Here is a 19,108-nt window from a genome sequence, read left to right on the forward strand (position 1 = left end):
GTTCTTCAGTAGAATGATTGAAATGAAAAGCAGAGACAATAACAGAATGAACACTTGACGGCTACGAGTTTCCATGTTGTATTTTTTCCATGATCCATTGAAGCCCCAATCAGCCGTCGCCGGCCGCCCGCAATCAGGTGAGGACGCGAGCGCCGACGAGCGAGCGAGCGAGCGAGCGTCTCCCGACGCAGGAAGGAAGCAAAGAAGCGCAGGACGGGAAACGAAAGGCGCGAGGGCCTCGGGGAGCTCTGACATAACTGAAGTCGTCATGAGCGGCTCTCCGGGTTTATGGCAGACTCAAACGTGAGCAAGACTTCCTGCCGTGCTATTTATAACGGGTTTCTTGCGTTATTCAAGACTTGCGTGCGGGTCCGAGCGGTTCCTTTGGCTACATCCTTCGTAAAGAAAGAAGCTCTTCACGTTTCTTTCCCTCAGTCATGCAAATGTTTGTTTTTTTTTCCCGTCTCCGAAGCAGTCCGCCGCATGTTTGGATCAGACGACGTGAAGCAAAAGGGATGTGGAATTGGACCGGGACAGATGAATTTGGGCCTTAAATGAAGACATTTTGCCGTTCGGACCTGCTACAGCCTGGCGGCGTATTGACTCGGCGGCCGGGTGCTGAGCGTCCGTCTTTTTTTTTTAAATGACGTCTGGACACGCGGAACAGAACGCTCGCGGGCCCGGTTGGAGGCTGAGGTCAGGGCGGGGCCTGCGCGCAAAGATTTAATTATGGACCAGGGGAGGCAGACATAAATTGTGGTCTCCACGGACAATTGGACCGAGAAGACAAAAACAGAAACATGGCGGCGCGCTGGGAAAAAGCGGTCGGCGTTCTGCGGTTCTGGGCTCGGACGCCCAAACTCCGCGGGCACGATAGGAAAGGGCAAAAAAAATTATTGGGCATTTTCCATAGTGTCCCACCAGAGCCAGCAGATGGCGCTGTGACAAAAAAAAAAGGAACATCGAAAAACAATGATGACAAGGAATGTTTTCCGGAAGCGAGCCTAAATTACTTGCCGAAAAGAAAATCAACTATTTATGGTTCTGGTGCTCAGGTTTAATGTGAAATAATTTTTAGGGCGCCATCTGGTGGCATCTCGCTGTAACGTGCGCAATATGAATATGGCAAAAGGTGGAAAGGGTCAAACAAACGAGCGGCAACCGCGAACACGGCGGCTTCACGCAATTGGCATGAATTATGCGCATCGTCGTCGTTCGTATTTGTGGCTCCCAACTGGTGCAATGCCCGGCGGCCGGGGTTGCCACGGATACGCGTCATTAACGGTGGCACCCCCCGCCCGCCTGCCACTCAAAGACGCAAACAATCGCATTCGGGATGACCCTGATAAGAACGACCATGCGGTGCGTCGCCGTGGCGACCGCCAGGCATCCACCCGCGCGAGACAATGTGTCATTTTGTGTAAACAATAACCTGGCGCCATTCACAAAAACAAGAAAAACAAACTAAAAATAATTTTACTGGGTCGCGTTCATTTTGCAACCTTTTGCTAGGAGGAACTTTTTTTTTTTTTACTTTGCCACATCTACAATATTAATGAGCTCAGGAAATTGAGGAAATAATTCATCATATATGTTAAATATGCTCCTAATCAATTTGAGTTTGAGCTGAAAAGGCTGCAGGGACAGTTGCCACGGCAACATCTGGACCACAGCATCATCGTAGTCTCGTCAGCCTGTGAAATAATTATCGACGTGAAATATTTCGTTTCAAACCACATTTATTTTTTAATCATTTCAAATTCAAAATAAATAAATATGGATGTTAGAACATGTTAACCCTGAATGATTATTGTCACAGTGAGTATGAAATACCGTAAAACATTTGTAGTATGTCGCAGACTTTTGTAATCATTCAAAAGTAGCAAATATTATACATTTATAATAATGACGTAGTATAATACACATTTAAAAATGTCCTCGTTCATTGGATTTCTTCTCAAATTTGCTTGGAGAAATCGATCATATTGCCATTTGACAAAAAAAAAAAAAAAACAAGAAAAATCACTATGAAAAAGTTACTATGATGATGATTTCATGAAAAAAAAAATGGAATACATCGTTCATCGTGTAGGGGCTGTAAATAATGAAAAAAAATAAAAACATCCAAAGCTTCATTGAGAATCTTGTCACGGTTACAAAAATGTTGAGGTTAAGTGGTTTGAAAAAAAATGGATGATGGATGCACTCCAGTCATAATAAAAACGATAACAATAACGATAAAGTTTTTACAAACCTGTCCCCTGACCAAAAAAATTGTGTTGAAAGGTCACCACACCCGGCAGGAGCGCGCGCCTCTGTTCATGACGGACGGGTCGGGGCAGCCGAAGGCCCTGCTGAACTCGGGGAAGTTACTCATGGCGCCGATCACCCTGCAAGTGGGGCGGAACCAACCGGACCGATTTGACGGACATACGGCAGAATCCGACGTTCACGTTCCAATACAGAAAGCAGCCGGACAAAATACGAGCTTCATTTGCGCAAAAGTAGCGCGAGGAGAACTGCTGTATGTTCAAGTGGCGTTTGGCACCATCTCGGCAACCAGGAACTATGTCGAAAGCAGTTGAGGAGCTTCATTTTGAGGGAAAGTTGGCGTGAGCGTGTCCCTCACCTGTACTTGGGTGGACTGTGCGCACCGCTCTGTATCTGGTCTCTGGCGGCCTCGACTCTGTACGAGTTGCAGCGGACCTGCGAGCGCAGCAAACGAGCGCGTCAGACGCGGCGCGGCGCCCCCAGCTGGCGGGTTCGCGTCCTTACATGCGAGTAGCTCAGGAAGAAGAGCTGGTTGTTGTCCAGTCCCACGCCGGGCAGGAGCGGCTCCTCCGCGCCGCCTCGGCTCTCGTCCACCCAGCGCCGGTACGCCTGGCGTGGACAAAAAAAAAAAAAACGACAATCGGACCTGGCTCATCCGTGACACCCCCGCTGATGTGATCGTACCCTGAAGGCTTGTCTCATTCCGCCGTTGTCTGCGATGTTCTCCGCTAGCGTCCTCTTACCGCGGACCTGCACGCCGACAACCGTCATCGCGCTCTCTGCAGTGAGTATTGTTATGCTGTCTGTCTACAAACACGGTGTTGCGCCACCGTTTGTGTCCAAATATCCATTGGGCGTGTTTTTCGGCTTCTCACGTTCAGTCCCGCCTCCTCCCAGGAGTAGTCGTTGTACTGCTCCACCATACACTGAGTTTTGTCTGTGAAGGCCGTCACCGAGGCGTTGCTCCACCACTGGTCCAGGTTGCCGTCCTTGTCGTACTTCCTTCCTGTTACGCCGAAGAAAAGGGACAAACTGGCGGTAACTCAAAGTCACGATCATTACCGCTAATTAAGTGTTTACCGTTATTGTCGAACCCGTGCGTCAGCTCGTGTCCGACGATCACGCCGATGGCGCCGTAACTCAATGACCTGCAAGACGACAAGAGGACAGGTCGGTCGAGCTGGTCCGCAGACGACCTCTGGTGGCCCAGTTGACAATTGCGGACAATTATCTATGAAGCGCGGAGAACTTGGATCCTAAAATGTTCTAAAAGAGCCAGTGCGGACTTCGAATCTCACCTTGGATACTCTTTCCCCCAAAAGAAAGGTTTCTGGAGCTCACCGGCAGGGAATCCTACGAGGGAAATTGACATTTTTGGTGGCGTAGCGCCTCCTTCATCATAACGGAAAGCAATCCAAAAACAGATTTGAAAAACATTTCAAATGCGCAACGCCGTGATGATGATTACGGTCACACTTTGAATAATGGCAGAAGAATTTCGTCGTACTGATCTGGTTGGTGGAGGAGCTGTAGAAGGCGTTGACCGTGGTGGGGCTGGTGAACCACCTGCAGCGCAAAAAACGAAGACGGGATTACGCCGACGGCCGAAAAGGACTTCGGGGGCACAAACGGTGCGCTCACTCCGTGCGCGGGACCGTCTTTCGGAGCCAGGCCACGTCGGACTGAGCGATGAACTTCAGCGTCTGCAGCACGTTCCCGTAGAAGTCGGTCTCGTCGAAGTCCAGCTGAGAACGCGGATTCAGAGGATCAGTTCTGGACGCGGCTGCAACGACGGAGATTCCTCCGCAGGGAGGGAGCGACGACGCCAACCTCCTCCAAGTTGCCGTTGAGGTAGCTGTCATTCCGGATGAAGTCGGGGTAGCCCACTTTGGCCAGGACGGCGTGCGCCTGAGGGACGACGATGTGACTTTAAAACGCGGACAAAAAAGAAGAAATGAAAATAATAATAATAATAATCGACGTAACCTTTTCCACGGCTCTCGTCTTGGTGGCCTCGTCCATCCAATCGTTCTCCTTCTGCAGCATGTCCACGAACGCCCAGCGGACGCCGTCAATCAGCTCGTCCATCTGAGGAGAGTTCTTAGCTTCAGCTTTGACCCAAACCCACTCGTAGAATAGCTTCTGTTGCTAATGCTAATGCATCCTTCGTGACGTCAAAATGATGGCATGCAACCTCTCGCCACATTGTCCTTCCCGTTTCACTCAGAGCCGTTATGACCGCGGAACAAAAACATTTAATCATCCCATCACGTTTACATCATCAATTTGTGAACGAGTTTTGGAATCAGAAATCAACGCTAGTGTGTTATTCAACTAACACAAACATGCTTGAAAAACCTCAACTTTATCATGAACGATACGTGACAATTTGAAATTTTGGTGCAGACTTTTACAAGAATTGTGGAACTTAACATTCTAGATGTGGCTTGACGGGCCAAATAAAATCATGTGGCGGGGCAGATCTGGGCCCCCGGGCCTTGAGTTTGACACCGGCGACTTCACACAATCTCCTCAAGAGCGAAAACGACGACGTCCTTACAAAAGGCACGGCCTCGTCACAAGGTTGCATCCTGGGAAGGACACATCACAGGGGAAGCGCCCTCAAAAGGACGCATCCTCACAAGTAGTACTAGCTCAAACTGCCTCGCAAGTACATCCTTAGAAGGATGCGGAAAACGGCGAAGGTGGCGAGACAAAATATGACAGACACCACGCACCATGTGTTTCTTGTCCTCCTGGAAGTGGGCGTCGACAAAGAGGCGGCCCGTGGCGTACATCAGGGAGTTCTCGACGTAGTTGACGCACTTGTCCCAACGCGGCGTCAGAGACGTGGTTCCCGTGGTTACCTGCCGGACGCAAAGTGATTATTACGATTACTGCATTCATAGTGCACGCTCATCGCGTATCCACTAGAATAACAGAAGTGACCCTGGCATAATCCAAATATCTGTAGAGGAAGCGTCGGCTGAGGGTGGTGAGCTTGGAAAAAACCGCCCTCCACTGTACGTAGTTGGCGACGGTCCTGCAGGAAGCGAGATATTAATTAGGCGGCGACGTGGAAGCTCATCAGCCAGCGTTAATTTTGCCGTAATGAGAGACGGGACCCCCCCCCCCCGGAGGCCGTCCCCCGTCCCCCGTGGGCGGGTACCTCGGGTCCGTGGCGTCGATGAGCTTGAGCAGCTCCCGGAAGTACTGCGGCGCTCGTACGATGACGGCTTCCGAGGGGGAGACGACGCGGGAGGGGTCGCTGTCGGACTCCACCACCGCCTTCACCAAGAACATCCAGTCCAACTGAAGACCACCAGACCAAGGAGGAGACCACAATTTACTCACACGGGAGATCCTGATGCGAAAAAACCGACCCCTGAGCCACTTTCACCCACGAGGGGGACGTTGGCAAATGTGCCCGCTGGAGAACTATTAAAGAGCAACCTCAAACTTTTTTTAGAAAAGGACAATAAATGTCAAAGAAAAAAATGAAACAAAACAAACAATGTAAAATATGTCCTTGAGAACACATTTAGGTTATTATCCTGTAATAACCCCCAAAATATTTGCAGGTGCTGAAGCCAAGTTTGGCGAATGCTGCACGCGCACCTGCGGGAAGTGGCGCTGCAGTCGCGACAGCGTGTATCTGTTGTACATGTTCTCGCTGGTGCGGTTCTCGAAGGGAATCAGGATCTGCGGGGGTGGGGGGCAAAAGCACGAGTACACGTCCCGTCCGGTCCACGTTTTACGGCTCCGTCCGCGAAGGCGGCCTTTTTACGCGAGCCAGTTTGGTCTCAAAGTCCAGCGCTTTCTCCATCTGGACCCGCGCCGCTTTGTGGGGGGCGCCCAGCATGACGGCCGTGTCCACCATCAAGCTCAGCAAGGCCGCGCGGTACTGCAAGCACACAGACACGTGCCCTTGAATGCTGGCTGTGGATATAAAAAGTCTACACACCCCCCTTGAAATGCCAGGTTTTTCTGATATTAAATAAAGATTCTAGTGCGTCTGATGATGAACCCAGAATAAAGTTCTGAAGTTCAAGTAGGCTCCCCCCCCCCCCCTCTGTGTGATAGGAAAGTCACCCTCTGTGCATCGGAGGTGTTCGTGATGTAGTCTTCCCTCGACGGCAGACACAAGGAGGCCTGATCCAGCTACGTTAAAAGATAAGAAAAAAAAAAAAAAAAAAGACTGTAAACGTCTGGGGATCAACTTTGTGTTTAGATTCACCGAAGCGTAAAAAAAACTGGGGGGAAGGCAAAGATCCCAGAATGCACCTGGGTAGCACAAACACGGGTGACAATCGCCCATCCGTGGCGCTTTATTTAAGAGCCACCACCACGTCATTTGGTTCCATTTTTGTGTCTTTTTGCTTGTAAAGACTTGTGCAAACCTTGATGACGTATTCGGAGGAGTTCTTGTCGTCGGGGGAGACGTAGATCCTGATGAGGACGCTGTTGCTGTGCTGGTTCCTGACGCGGGCCAGAGTCCGCAGGAGGCTCCAGTCCTGCTCGGACCAGCGGAAGTCGCCGCCCAGGCCGTCGCCCAACACGGGCCAGCGGAACTCGGGCCGCTGGAGCGTCCTCAGCACGGGCTGCGCGTCCGCCTCCTCCAGCAAACCTGGACACCGCACGGTTGTGGATTTCTACCATTTTTTTTCCAGGAAATATTTGTTTATTTTTCCACTCTTGTTTTTTTTCCCTGACATGTGTACTTTTTTTTAAGTCTATTTTTCTTAATATTTGTGACTTATTTTCTAATATTTCGGTATTTTCTGTTTGATTGTATTTTGTCTGTATATATTCTCATGTGCATGTGTAATTCTATTTTCATATATTTTTGATTGATTGAATCCTTGATTTTAAAAAAACCTGTACAACTATTATTTACCAATATTCCCTTTCATTCCTTATATTTTATTTTCAAACTAATATTATTGCCATAACACTGATTTGTTTCCAATATTGTCTTTTTTTTCCCAATTTTATGTTCTGTATTATTTGGGTTTTGTTTTAATAGCCATTTGTCCGCGTAAAAGTCTTGATTGGCAATAAAAAGCGTCTCCCCGTCCGGTTTTTGTGGGCCACTCACTCTCGTTCATGCAGGAGCGGTAGAGGATTTTGGCCTTGGTCACCGCCTCCAGCTCGTCGGGCTCGGTGGGCATTTCGAGTAATTCTGAGGGACAAAAATGATGAGCAATAGATGTTTTTTATGCCCAAAAAAAAAAAAAAAAAAAAAAAAAAAAAAAAATACTTTGTACCCTTGAGCCGCACGTCCACCTGCTGGCGGAGCCACGGGTAGATCCCGTACGAGGACGAGTCCTCGGGAATGGGATTGTTCTCCAGCCAACCGCCGCAGGAGAAGGTGTAGAAGTCGTCGCAGGGGTCGACCGACTTGTCCATTTTACTCAGAATAGATCCGGCTACACGAGAGAGAAAGAAATCAGATTCTGGTTCTGATCTTGCACAAAAAACAAAAGTCGTTGCTCTCACCCGCCTCGATGCACTCGGGAGTCAGGCAGAACTCCTGCTGTTTGCTTCTTTGGGACACTGAAGGGGAGGAAAATTGTCCATAGGTGTTGTCCATACGTGGCTCGCTATTGGCCGTGACCAGTCATGAGCGGGCGGAGCCTGCTTCTCTAGCCAAATCCGTTTGTTCTCCATCACCGGAAGAGGATAAGCGCTCTCGGAAATTCACGTGCAGGTGCACTTAATGCTCTGACCCATCATTTCCTGTCCAAAGCGATTCAGGCGCCTCTTTGGGGCGGCTTTTGGGTTTTACAGAATCATTCCCCCCCCCCAACACACACAGACACACACACACAAATTCCCCTTCCCCGATTTCGCAGTAACATGCCGACGGATGACAGAAATTTCCCGAGTAAATCGCCTTCGGGAAAACGCCGCTGACCGACACCCGACCGCAATTGCCGCGCGGGAAGATGACCGCGGCTTGAAAACGAGAAAGAAAACCAAAAAAAGTGGAGCACTTGGCATTCTTGTGCGCGGTCACACGCATGGTGAGATACGAGAGGGTTCGCATCAGAGTGGGCGAGTTGAACGCGCCGCGTAGCGTAATTGCGCTTCAGCGTGACCACAAGAATGCCAAACGCAGACACACACACACACACACACACTCGAGCGGAACGTGTACATTTAAACGTTGCTAAATGTGCCACGCGACCAAAATTGTTGGACATTATGTGAACGCTCCTCGATTGGCGCGTACAGATGTCATCGCAGCGGCGCTCGCGGGACAACAACCATTTCCCGATGCGGCCCCGCAGCAGCATAAACACGACTTCCATACTTCCCGAGCTAAAATTGGACATTTGGTTCCCGCCCAAAGGCGCAAGCGTATGAAAATACACCATGTGACACTTACAGAGCGGAAAGCCCGCCTGACCAAATATGGTCAATGTCATTTTTTTTTTTTTTTTCTCCACAAATTGATGCTTTTGGTCAGTCCCGAGGTCATTACGTCACCTCAAGATTGAAACTGGATGTTTTTAGACAATAAGTGAAAACAAGTTACAGATACATTTGAGATGCATGATATGAATAAGATACTATTGCACGGATGTCAAAGTCAACGCCCGTGGGCCAGATCCGGCCCTCCACGTGATACCATGTGGCCCGCGAAGGCTTCCATGATTCTTGTGAAAATCTGTATCAAATATCAGAAATAACGTTGAGGTATTGCAAACTTTTTTGTTACCAAACATAAACAACGGTTAAAATACCCAATTACCCTGGATTTCTGACTCCCAAACCAGTTAAATAAAAATTTTGTGTGCAAATATGACGACGCGGTTGCACTTTTCTGGTTTCACAGTCGTAACGGTAACTCTGAGGGAAACCAGGACTACTATGTAGCCCGCGATTAACATGGTACAAATCAAGTTATTGAACGCAAAAATGGGGCCAAAGCAATACTTTTATTTCTAGCGTTGGCGTTTCTGCAAAAGCGCTGAATTTAGCCAGTGACTTATCGATGCCACGTTTCCCAGAGTTTGACGCCTCGATGTCGTTCTGTGATCCATCTTCTCTACTGAGGTTGACGCACATGTTTTTGGAATGCGGGAGCTGAGATTTGAACCCAGAACCTCCAGGCTGCAAGGCACCCGGCATTTTTAATCCACCTCCCAATATTCCAATCGAGCAGCCTCGTTTTGCGTCTTTACCCTGTAACCGAGAGGCCGGATTCGAGTCGGAGATGTCCATGTCGCACGTGGGCCTCGGAAACCTTATATCAACCAGAAATAGTCTGACACGAGTGCCTGGACCTTATTTAGTCTGCACGGAGTACTCTACTCGGTACACTTTGAATTCCTTGCAAATTATAATGCAGCGTGCGTGTACTCACCCACTAAGAGCGCAAGCAGCAGAGCCCCACAGAGACACGCACACACGATCATCGCAGTCCTGTAGCGCCGGCTGTTGCCCCGCTCGGATTTGGGACCGTCGCCACCGCCGCCGCTTAAATGATCCGCTTCCATGACTTAAGGCAGGTTCCTTACAAGCACGTGTAAGGTGAAGAGAAATGAAATATGACAGAAGGATGGCGAGTGATTGCTTCTTACCTTCTGGTCAGCTGTACGGTGTCACTCTGCGGCTCCTCCGAGTTCTGGCGGCCTCTTCAAGCCCCTCCCGGAGTCACTCCTCCCTCTCGGTGTGCGTGTGTGAGGCCTTCGACCAGAGTTCATACGCGAGGGACAAAACCAGAAGCCGCCACCCGAAAGCGGCGCGTCAGGCGCGTCTCGGCTTACTCGGTTTAAGGACGACGGACAAAACTGTGACAGGCGCCGGCAAACTTGACATCAATTGATCGCCGCGTGTGCTCAAAGTGAAGGTGGAGGCCGATTGTGGCCACGTGAAACACGGTGAAAGCACGAAAATATTCTTTTTTTTTACCCCCCCTCGTAATACTATAACAAATAATTGTGTATTGCACAATTGTATTATTTTCCAGTATTTTTTTAAAGATTATTCCATCTTCCATAATTCTTCATCTTAATTTACATATTTTTCTATACCTCCATCACATTTTTTGTGCAGTAGTCCTTTTTCCTCATTTGGACACGTGCTTTTTTTCGGCTTCCCTCCCGAGCATCTGAAAACATCCCCCCCGGTTTGTCAAGCGCTCTTGATTCTTGTCGCGGCTCATCGAGATCACGCCGTGTGGAGAAAGCTCACAACAATCGTTCCAAAACAAAAACAGGAGCTCGTGATCGTCAACTAACTTCCTTCCAAAGTCATAAATTACATTTGGTGAATAGTGCTGATGTCAAAGTTGTGGTTTTTTTTTTTTTTCAAGTTCCTTTCATTGATTTGGTGGCTGACGCCGGCCGAGTTGGTACAATTTGGGGTTCCCCAAAATTCTAGGGAAACGTGAAGATGAGACAGGTCAGTGGTAAAGTATTTTATTTTTGTTTTTCCATCTAGATTTTTTGTTCCTGCTTAAATCTTTTGCATTTTCTAATCAATATTTGTTCAACGTTTTTTTTTTTCATGTTTTTCCAAATATTTTGTACTTATCTAATGGGATTTTTTTCTAAATATTCATCTAAATTACTTGGTATTTTTGTTTGTATTTTCTCCTTATATTTTTTACTTCATATTTACTTTTTGTCGCATTGTCCAATACTTTGGCATTTGCAGAAATAAAATTATATAAAAATATTGGTTTTCATTTTTCCCAAATATTTGTGGTCCACTTTATTTGATTCAATATTTTTGTTCATGTCATCTGTGTATTGTTTTAGAAAATTACATTCTCGTGATAGTTCTCAAGTCTAAGGTTGCATTTTTTTTTTCCTTTTGAATTTCTGTCAAATACTTTTTACTTGGAACAAAGATATTAGACTCAGTCAATTCATTTCCTTGTGTCCTCCTCATAAAAGCAACGGCGAGATCACGAGGACAGAGAAAGTCGAAAACTGCCCGGGAAAGGCGGAACCAAGGTAGTGGCAAAGCAACCAAGTAAACATTTGCAACATGCCGGGTGCCGACCTTGAGATTTGGGCAGCTCCGTCAACACCTCATTTGTCTTCTTCTCGTCCTCCTCCCGTTTGGCCAAACACTGCGCAGGCCGTCGCCTGAGCGAGATAAGAGAAAAAAAAAAAAAAAAAAAAAAAACGCACGTAGAAATCCACGTGCGCAAAGATGGGGAGGGACTCGGCCTTCGGATGGCGTCCCAACGCAAACACGAGGATCCCCCGGCGTCCTTCTCCAATCATTTCCTCCGGTACGACTCTGAGAGCATTTTTCAACCTGTCGACAGGGGGACGCACAAATATTTGGAGACGTGACGTTAAAGCACACGGCCGGAGACAAACCTGAGTGAGAGTGTCTCAACATCGTCACCACGAGTCCGTTTGTGCGGAAGGACAGACGGCACTTTATTGAAGGATTTAATCAACGACACAGCGAAAGACAGACGAGGGGACGTCGCAGGATGCCGACTGCCGCAAAGTCACTTGTGCCATCAACGCGGCGACATCCTTTCCCTGGCAGTTATGAAGGATGAAATGCACTCAAGAGATTTGTTTCTGCTAACTGATTATGTTTCTAAATATGTTCAACATCTCTGAAAATCAGTGCTGACAACAAAGGAGGATTGAAATGTGGGGATGTAGCATTAAACTCAAGATGTCGGAATTCTTGGAGGGACTTGTGGGAAAGTCACGCTTTGGAGCGCCTCGTCGTCAGCAGCGAGTGTGCGCCCGTCAGTCCTCAAAACACACAAAGGAGCTGGAAACCTTGGGTAGGGGAGTCGCCCTTGCGTGGATCCTTTGGAGTGCCTCGTCGTCAGCTGCGAGTGTGGGTCCGTCAGTCCTCAAAAGTCACAGATGAGCTGCAGTTCTTGGATAGGGGCGTCGCACTTACGTAGGTCCTTTTGGAGTGCCTCGTTGTCAGGGTGCGGAAAATCCCCATGCCGACCCAATGGGACACAGTCCAGCCGCTTTAAGCAAACTTGTTTTTACAACTCTAATGTAGGAAAAAAAGTAGCACCGGCATCAATAAAATCAAAGATGAAGATCATTATTTTTTTCAGAAGGACGTGTTGCACAAATTCATTAAACACGCCCGCAGTGTTTGAAACCAGAGACATTTTCATAATTTGGAAGCTTCATTTCCCATACTTGGCAAAACAAGAAATGGTGTCCTAACCCTAAGCACGCATCTGCACTTTTTCCACACGCCCTCCGATAAAAAATAAAAATCTTGAACAGTCGCAATCTATCTCCTTGGTGCAGGTTAAAAAAAAAAAAAAAAAAAAACGATAGAAATTAGCAAGTGATCGGCACTGAACACGGTCGTTTGTTCACATCATTCAGCAGATGTGAAAACGCCGAATGCCAAGAACGCTTCTTGGTTTTTGTCCCATCAGCAGAAAAAGGTTCTGGCTCACGTCTTCGCCGGTCCACGGGCCAGCGTTCGATTTCGTTACCGCGCCGTCACCATCCACAAGCCCAGCGCCACGTTGGCGGCCAGCAGGGCGCTGCCGGCCAGCAGCAGGAAGAAACCCGTCAGCTCGCGCTTCTGCCGGTCCGCCACCGCGCCGGCCAGGGTGGCCTCCAGCAAGGCGTTGAGCATCCACTGGCCGTCCAGAGCGAAGCACGGCACCGAGTTGACCACCGCCAGGGCGCCCGAGAGGGAAAACACGTACCTGGGAGCGCCGGCGTTAAGGACCTCCCGACCCAAAACTATTTGTTGTCTATTTCATTTTTGAGGGTATGGTGCATCTGCCGAGAGAATTCTCTTTTCCCTCAGCAATTTTTAACTTAAAGTCGCCACTCGTCAATCATTTGTCAAATATTCTGAAGCCTCATGTTTACAAACAGCTTGAAAAAAAAAAAAAAAAAAAAAAAAAAAAAAGGATACTTGCAGAACGTCTCCAAGAAGACGGGCAGGTCCAAGTGCAGGAAACCGAAGCGAGGCACAAAGTTGGTCAGACTCACTAAAAAAGGGGGGAGGGGTGAGAGACATATTTTTGTGGTCCCAAAAATTAAAAAAAAAAAAAAAAAAAACACTTCATTTGTATTGCAGATCTGGTGAAGCTACAGGGGAGACTTCATTTCTCGGGAAATAAACACCGATGTTGATGTGTTATTTTCAGTGCTCCAATAAAGTTGAATTTTTGGAGCAGCTAATTTATCAAAAAAACAACACTGACTTACATGAATTCATTAAAAATAACCCCCCCCCAAAAAAAAAAAAAATCAAGTTTTGTTGCTTTTTGCAGAATTGTGGCCAAAGTTCAAAATTGTTCATTTGCGGTGCAGATTTCAGTACCGGCGTGCTGCAGATGCGGCGGGTAGCCCACGAACAGCATGTGGTCGCCGGGCGGGTGCGCCACCCGGATGAAGCGGGTCTGGTTCTGCAGGGAGGGCGTGACGCAGACGGCCAGGCCGGCGTCGCAGTCGCGGTCGCTGCGGCACACGTGGCTGCCCGTCACCATTTTGCGCACCGGCATGCAGGCGTACTGCAGACGGAAATTGGTCAGTGTCAACAACTCAAAGAGCCCCAAAAAAAACGACGGGGACGCGCGGCACACCTCTCTGTCGGCGGTGCGCGGCTTGACGTAGGAGAAGCACAAGTCCGTCAGGCTGTTGTTGCTGCAGCAGTCCATCGTCCCGTCCAGTCGCTTGAACGCTTAAAAGTATCGCAAGTGCACTGGTGAGATTGGTCAAATCCTTCGTCCGAGGAGTCATCAGAACAGTGAAAACCGTTCCAACAGTGACGAAGCACAAAGCAACCTCGCCCGTGGGCCCAGCTGGGCTGCAGGCCGGCGGCGGGCACGCAGTATCCCGTCTGTGGCGTTTGAGAGAGGCGAGCCAGGCAGCCGTTCCAGTCCTCCACCCCGGCGACGGGACACTCCTCCAGCGCCGTCACGATGTCCCCCGTCGAGAGGCCCCGGGGCCCGTCGGCCGCCGAGCCCTGTCGCGCACCGCAAACGCCGTCCGAAAGAAAAAAAGAGAAACATCGACTTTGAACACTTTTCTTTTTTGTGGTTTGAACGCCAGCCTGCACCGACCTGCGCCACCTCAGTGACCAGCGCCCCCGCGCCGCTGGAGTACAGCGGGAAGAGGAAGAGCGGCAACAGGAAGAGGAACGCCAACGCCGCCACGCACAACACGAAATTGTGCCACACGCCTTGCGGGAGGGAGAAAACACCAAAACAAAGCTCACTCGTCACATGCTCGCCATCATTCAGCGGCCACCGACAAACATTTGTGAAATGAAAAAAAAAAAAAAGTTGATCGAAAATAGTTTAGTAGTTAATAGTCTGTCATCGTTAAAATGTTTACAATTCTAATTTTATGACAAAATCTCATCATAATTCGCCATATTTTACAAGATGAAAACAATTCTCTTCATTTATTAACATGCTATTTAACTGAAGAGTCAAATAGTTTAACAATTATTATAATAATTGTTTAAATTGTTAATTCTATTCTATTTAACTTAAGGGTCAAATAGTTTAATTACAATAAATACCTTCTAATTAGAATACATACATTCTAATTAACCAGATTTTGTAAAAAAAAACAAAAAAACAGCAAGCTCAACCACATTGAAGAAAATACAAAATCTTTTAAAAAAATAGATTTTTCTAAAATTGACAGAGTATTTAATCTCAGAAATGAATAAAACATCTCAATTTAAAAAAAAAAAAAAAGTGTAGTTTATGCAACCGAATTCATGGGAAAAATTCCCTAATTAATGAAACAAACATTGCAGGACTGCTGAGCATGTGAAGAATAAAGTAACCACAATCACAAAAATCCAATTTTAGGGAAAAATGGATCACATGGATCTCGATGATCTAATTTCTCCAAATGGAGCCGGCTTGGTTTTTTTTCCGGAATTGTCCGTCGAAACCAGGAATAACATTCCCGGACTTTTACCATGAAATGAAAACTGCTCATGAGCTCTCGGGAAAGATATTTTTGTGATTTTCTTTCCTTTGGGATTAACATAGCTTCTTTTGTCAGAGAAAGGGGGGAAAAAAAAAGCAAGCTAATGTAGAGCACATGTTCAAAACATTAAAATTGCATCAGTGTACACCACGGGATGAAATAATAAAGGCGTCCATTTGGAAGAAACACGCCCGGCAAGCCTCAGCTGGGACCGCTGAGGGGAAATCAACACAGCGGGAGAAGGCTGCTCTCTGCTGCCCTCTAGCTGCCATAACATGAGCTGCAGCCCTCGATTTTTCTATATCGGCCGTTTGTCCTCATGAGGCCGCTGGTGAGCCACTTTCCCCATTGAAATACGACTCAAATACGACCATGACTCAAATTAATTTGTAAATCCATTTCAGTTTTACAAGATCAAAATTCCTCAGATGAATTTGCGTCACGGCAGGCCGGCGCGATCGGACGGAAGCGCCGACACGGGTTCCTCACCTGCACAGAAGATGCGCAGCTGCTGGGCGGGCGACACGATGTTGAGGTGCGTGGTGAAGAGGTCAACGAAGGCGCCGGGGTACACCACGAACACGAACATGCCGAAGCCGTTGACGCGCACCTGCTCCCTGCGGGCGCGGGCACGCTGTCTTCAGAGCGGGCCGGAAAAGACGCAATCGAGGCAATCGGACGCTATTGACTTTTTGAAGATGTTTCACCTTTAACCCGAAAGGCTTCTTCGGTTATACATTTTTAGGATGATTTATTTCACTGGCGAGTGCGTCACAATTGGGTCCCAGTCGACCGTCCTGTATACCAACCAGGGGCTCGGGTCGCCAAATTCTGGGAGTTTTCAAAGTTGCGGGATTGGGAATATTTTATTTTTAAATATATTTATCTTATTTTGGTATTTTTCAAGAAGCCTTTTGCATTAAAAATGCAACAAGTTCAATCTGCAAAAAATGTCCAAGCCTCGATTCAACTTAGGATGAGCGCTTTTACCTCAGTGCTGCCACCGCGTGGCCCAGCTCGTGTATGACGCCGCTGAGCAGCAGGGCCAGGAAAAAGTATGCCAGATGACTGGTGGGGAGGTTGACACCAGGAACCTGAACAAATAACAACAATAAAATTTTATTTGTCCATGAGAGAGAATTAAAAAAAAAAAAAAAATGGCAAAATTAATTGTGTGCAAATAGTTCCGTCAGCATGCTCGATTTTGCGATATTTCGTCTCACGTAAATATGTTACGTTTTTGGTTACTCCCGATTGAAAGTATCTCCCGGGATACGTACCACCACCTGCAGGGCCTGCTGGGCTCCGATGCGCGGATTGTCCGTGGTCATCTGAGCGAGGGTCTGCTGCAGCGTCTTCACCAACAGCGCCACCGACGCCAGCATGGCCACCACGCCGAAAACCACGCCGCTGCTGAACCTGGAGGGAGCGGACATCGGGAGGAGTTTTTAACACGTGGACGTAAACCAAACGCTCCAAAAGAGAAAATTGTTTCGTCGCTGTGTGCGGCAGTTATTCACACACAGCCTACTATGGCGCCATCTGCCGGATGATCTGTGTCATCGCACCCCTTGACCCCAATGCGAGTTATTTTTTTTTGGACACACTTTTCACAGCCGAAGCAACAAATGGCTCCTTCCTCACCAGAGGTAGAGCACCCGCGGGTGGATGCGGGCGCAGTGCGCAAAGAGCCGGTTGAAAATGGTCGTCTGCCACCGGACGTGGAACGGGGACAGCATCAGGCCTCGCCTGGCCAGCCACGACTCGTAGCCGATACGGTGCGTCGGCGACGACTGCAAGACAATTTTTGCGATTTTGAGTTTGCCGACATTTACGTTCTCTCTGCCCACCTCCCTTCCTTTGTCAGAACCCGAAATGTGTCCAGATGCACTTTCGGTACCATTTAGGGAGTACAGTTAAGCATGACGACATTGTGACATAATTCTGATGAGTATAATGTAGGTAATTTACTTCATTACAGTCCTTAAGTACATTTACTTCATTACACTCCATAAGTACATTTATCTTGTATATACTTGAGGATTTTTTTTTTCCTGATGACATTTGATGTTGACATGTTTACCTTTTCAAAATACTAATATATATATATACACACACACACATAAATATCTGTCATTCTACTCAAGTACGGTGTGAGTACTGTTACTAATAAAGTACTCAAATCACTGGAGTGATCCGAGCAACGTCCTCAGCCCGTTGTTGCTTTTTCTGTAGCCTTTCGGAGACCCCATAGTGGAGTCCACGTGCTATTTAAGAGCGAAAATAAACACGTTTTGTTTCGTTTTACCCGTAGCAGCGTGTCTGCGAGGTACACCGCACACCAGCCGGCCAGCACGCACACCAACAGGGACACGGGGATCATGGTGCATCGGCTCCGGAGGGGGAAGGGGGCGAGGACACGATCAACCGCACTCCGCCAACGCCTCCATGGGTCTCCGGCCACAGCCCAACAAAAGAAGAACACGTTCTCAAGCGTCAAACGACACCCATTCTAACACCAGCGTCAAATACAGACAGATTTTAAACGTTAGTCAGTGGCAGAGTGATGAAGAGTAATGACAGCCGGAAAAACACTTCCGGGGTACGTGACGTCACTCCCAGGCGACTTCACTAAAGATGAAATAGTAGGCGAGTTGCTCACTACTGCCACTGAGAGTTCGAGTGCGGAACTGCGCCCACAAACGGTTGCGCGGAAATAAATCTACAGTGTATTAAGTATATTGATGATGACAACACAGTAATTTAATAAATAAGGTTTAATGACTAAGGTAGACCGTGGAAAGTATGTTCCGCGAGTTTAGATCCAGAAAACTATCAATACAAGCAGGAGAGTGAAAGTTATTGACAACATGATGGATAGATAGATAGATAGATAGATAGATAGATAGATAGATAGATAGATAGATAGATAGATAGATAGATAGATAGATAGATAGATAGATAGATAGATAGATAGATAGATAGATAGATAGATAGATAGATAGATAGATAGATAGATAGATAGATAGCTAAGACTGCTGCATTGGAATCTAACCAATAATATATATATTTATATCTGGATTCATATTATTTCTACCATGTTATAATAGCTGTTACATATTTACAGTATTTAACATATTTTACATGCACTTTTTTTAAGTACTCTTTCGATGACCTGACCCATTGAAAAATAAAATGTGGCCCTCGAGCGCAAAACTCTGTGTCGCTGTTATATGAGGTTGACATACTTTAGTTGCAAAGTAAAATAATAATAATAATAACTATGCTGAGATACAAATTCTGGCATCCCAATGTTGGTTAAATGAGTTATTTTGTTGTTGTTGTTGTTGTTATCAGTGACGACTACGTGTGACGTATGAAGATTAATAAAGGTGCATAAGATGATCCCAGTCTGTGCGCAAACACGCTCGAAAGTAATTTGTACTTTTTGAACAGTGAAATTGGGGGAGGAGCTTATCGTCCCTCTCGGCCAATCGGGGCGGGTGGAAGCAGGTCAGGTATCCGAAGAGGACCTCGGAGAGAACAGAGCATCCAGGAGGTAAGAGGACGCACGCATACACACGCGCGCGCAGCTTGACATATGCCAGCATCGTGGATGGCTGGATCAGCGTTACACGCGTGTGTGAATGTGAGTCGGTACACAAGCGTGCGTGTCCTTGCAGAACTAGGCCAAGTCAGGGTCCAGGCTGAAGTTGTCGTTTTGCTCGACGGACTCCAAAAGTCCTGCAGGCACTTGTTGTCGCTCATTCACGAGAACGCTTTCCGCTCTTCGGGGGGGGGGGGATCGCAAAACCTCCGGGACAATGTTCGAGCACCGGAGAGTGAGTGGCACTATTTGGTTACGCGAGTGTGTCCGTGCGCGCGTGGAAGGAAAGCAGGTCCCT

At 47.6% G+C, this 19,108-nt stretch overlaps 2 protein-coding genes across 4 annotated transcripts; both read right to left on the reverse strand.

Annotated features, from left to right (window-relative positions):
- Positions 1-1,721: 1,721 nt before the first annotated feature.
- On the reverse strand, positions 1,722-11,325 carry phex (phosphate regulating endopeptidase homolog, X-linked). Of its 3 annotated transcripts, XM_061805279.1 has the most exons (23): positions 9,861-11,325; positions 9,644-9,792; positions 7,771-7,827; positions 7,539-7,700; positions 7,370-7,453; positions 6,672-6,898; positions 6,364-6,432; positions 6,059-6,175; positions 5,890-5,973; positions 5,441-5,583; positions 5,221-5,314; positions 5,010-5,138; positions 4,258-4,359; positions 4,102-4,179; positions 3,913-4,016; positions 3,779-3,837; positions 3,570-3,624; positions 3,352-3,419; positions 3,147-3,277; positions 2,956-3,021; positions 2,776-2,880; positions 2,630-2,706; positions 1,722-2,390 (listed from the first exon to the last, which is right to left on the reverse strand). In XM_061805279.1, exons 2-23 carry the CDS (start codon positions 9,774-9,776, stop codon positions 2,288-2,290), a joined length of 2,247 nt encoding a protein of 748 aa, XP_061661263.1. In that variant the 5' UTR covers positions 9,777-9,792; positions 9,861-11,325; the 3' UTR covers positions 1,722-2,287. The 3 variants fall into 3 exon arrangements, 2 of the variants coding, with proteins under 2 accessions (XP_061661263.1, XP_061661264.1); XM_061805280.1 differs by lacking the exon at positions 2,956-3,021; XR_009792729.1 differs by lacking the exons at positions 1,722-2,390; positions 2,630-2,706 and having other exon boundaries at positions 2,836-2,880; positions 2,956-3,050.
- Positions 11,326-11,640: 315 nt separating this feature from the next.
- mbtps2 (membrane-bound transcription factor peptidase, site 2) lies at positions 11,641-17,828 on the reverse strand. The gene is made up of 11 exons (XM_061805281.1): positions 17,512-17,828; positions 16,848-16,996; positions 16,484-16,622; positions 16,194-16,297; positions 15,693-15,820; positions 14,318-14,436; positions 14,040-14,220; positions 13,838-13,935; positions 13,576-13,765; positions 13,165-13,240; positions 11,641-12,949 (listed from the first exon to the last, which is right to left on the reverse strand). Exons 1-11 carry the CDS (start codon positions 17,584-17,586, stop codon positions 12,727-12,729), a joined length of 1,482 nt encoding a protein of 493 aa, XP_061661265.1. The 5' UTR covers positions 17,587-17,828; the 3' UTR covers positions 11,641-12,726.
- Positions 17,829-19,108: the final 1,280 nt, after the last annotated feature.

The sequence above is a fragment of the Syngnathoides biaculeatus genome, chromosome 19 (genome assembly GCF_019802595.1).
Source record: "Syngnathoides biaculeatus isolate LvHL_M chromosome 19, ASM1980259v1, whole genome shotgun sequence".
NCBI classification, from domain to species: Eukaryota; Metazoa; Chordata; class Actinopteri; order Syngnathiformes; family Syngnathidae; genus Syngnathoides; species Syngnathoides biaculeatus.